This window comes from Entamoeba nuttalli (genome assembly GCF_000257125.1).
Source record: "Entamoeba nuttalli P19 unplaced genomic scaffold asmbl_9020, whole genome shotgun sequence".
Classification (NCBI taxonomy): Eukaryota; Evosea; order Mastigamoebida; family Endamoebidae; genus Entamoeba; species Entamoeba nuttalli.
In genome coordinates, this window is record NW_008579415.1 from 1 (window position 1) to 2,143 (window position 2,143).

At 24.8% G+C, this 2,143-nt stretch overlaps 2 protein-coding genes across 2 annotated transcripts; both read left to right on the top strand.

Moving 5' to 3' along the window:
• Positions 1–229: 229 nt before the first annotated feature.
• On the top strand, positions 230–613 carry ENU1_191900 (hypothetical protein; the record flags this gene model as incomplete). Its single annotated transcript, XM_008861834.1, has 1 exon — positions 230–613. The coding sequence occupies one exon, from the start codon at positions 230–232 to the stop codon at positions 611–613; it is 384 nt and encodes a 127-aa protein (XP_008860056.1).
• An 844-nt stretch (positions 614–1,457) lies between these two features.
• On the top strand, positions 1,458–2,093 carry ENU1_191910 (hypothetical protein; the record flags this gene model as incomplete). Its single annotated transcript, XM_008861835.1, has 1 exon — positions 1,458–2,093. The coding sequence occupies one exon, from the start codon at positions 1,458–1,460 to the stop codon at positions 2,091–2,093; it is 636 nt and encodes a 211-aa protein (XP_008860057.1).
• Between the last annotated feature and the right edge of the window lie 50 nt (positions 2,094–2,143).

Below are 2,143 nucleotides of genomic sequence, written 5' to 3' on the forward strand. Positions count from 1 at the left end.
AAAAAGATTATTCTTTAAAAAAACAGCTCAGGGATGGATTATTCTCCACTGAGTAATGAAGTATAAAAACCAATTCCATTAACACTTAATTAACTAATATTATTCTTTTATCTATTTCAAATTAGACATGAAAAGAGCAAATAGAAAATACTTGTGCTAAAAAATGTTTAACAAACAACTCTTAAAAGGAATTTTCTGAAACAACTCAAAAATAATAATATTAGTTTTAATGCAACAACAAGACGGCTTTTTGACTGAAGGTTTTGATTATTTTACAGAAGCTTTCTGTAATATCCCTGAACATCAAAAACACCTTAAACCTTCCGATAATTATGTCAATGTTCCAATATGGGATTGCGACTTCACTAAACGAGGAATTATTCTTTTGACAAAACAAATAATGTTACCTCGTGGAGATTTATTTAATGCTTTAAATGTGTTAAAATTGTTGTTTCTGTTACAAACTAAAGTACACATAAAATGTCAGGAAATACTCTACTCAGCTAGAGTCAAGAAGATAATAGACATTGACTGTGATTATTTTATATTTCTTCTTGACCCACCATTGTATCATGGAGAAGAAGTTATAATGTTAAACCCACCATTCGCTTAAAAAGGGTATAAAAGTAACAGAATTTTCTTTTTCTATTTCTTTTATTTAGTTGTTTTTAAAGTAGAACATAACTACTATTAATAGAAATAGAGAGTATTGAAGAAATTAAAATATTCACTTGTCAATATGAAGAAAAATCAATTGTAGATATGTCCACTTAATTTCTCTCTTTTTTACATTTAATAAAATTAAATATAAAATTCAAAATGAAATACCATTGTGTGAGGTATTTCTCATATCTTATTACCAATTAAAATGTAAATAAAAATAATATAATTAAAAAGAAATTAAAATGGTTGTAAAAAAAATTATTGTTTAACAATTTAATATTATAATAATTCAATTTCCTACAATAATATAATATGTTTATTAAATTTAATTATTAATTCACACTCCAATAAATATACTCTTTATAAAGGAAATTGATAATATTAATTAATTGTATTTTAAGGTTTTTATAAAAATAAAAGGAAGTAGGTTAATAATATTTAATTAATAATATTTTCTTAAAAAATATACAAAGTTAGAACAACGTTCGTACTAAAAAATTGTTTGCAAATTTAATACTTTTTTTATCATTTTGTTCGTAAAAAAAGAAAAATAATTTAAAAAAAAAGTAAATTTGAGTAAAATAAAAGTGAAATTGGAGTGTGTTTAAAAGAAGAATTAGATAATTAGTAACGTTGAAAGAGAAATTAAAAAAATAATTTAAATATAGTTTAATTTAAATGCTTTTTGAAAAAAAGTCTTTATTTAGAACCATTTGAATTTGTAGTGAGTCTGTGATAATAATTTCCTATTATTTTCACTATTTAAACACCTCAAACAATCTTTTCATCATTCAATGAACACAGCTTTATTACTCTTATTCATTTCATTTGCTTTCTCAAAAGACTTAGTTAGTACATTTACTAAGGATGAAGATGGAAACACTGTTACATTCACTAAATTTGAATTTGAAAAGTGTTATATGACAGGTGCATTGACCTCTATGTATTTCACACATGATGGTGATTCTGTAACTTGTACAACATATTTAGCTACTAATGATTGTTCTGGATCAGTTACAGCTAGTGTTACTGCTGATCTTAATGATGAAAAAATCAAGAAACTTCTTTGTTCAGGTTCTGGAGATGATGAACAATGTAGTGTTGAAATTAAACGATCACCAAGACATACTGGATTCTATAGTGTAGTTGTAGATGATTCAGATTGTTCACATAGAGATGATACTCCAAGAATTTATGTTACCAAAAGAAAGTATAAATGTGACAATGATGGATCTTATTGCAGATATAAAGAAGAAGATAATGTTATGTACATTGACAAATATCCAAATGACAAGATGAAAGATGATGAAAGAATTTCTCATGATAAAGCATGGGAATGTGATAAATGTTCAGTTGGAATTATGTATCAATGTGGTGCAGTTTCAACTTTCATTGTTTCTGCTCTTTTCATTTTTGCACTTCTTTTCTAATTCTTCTTTCTTTAATTGAAAGTTTTTAAAAAATATTTTTAAGTAAATTA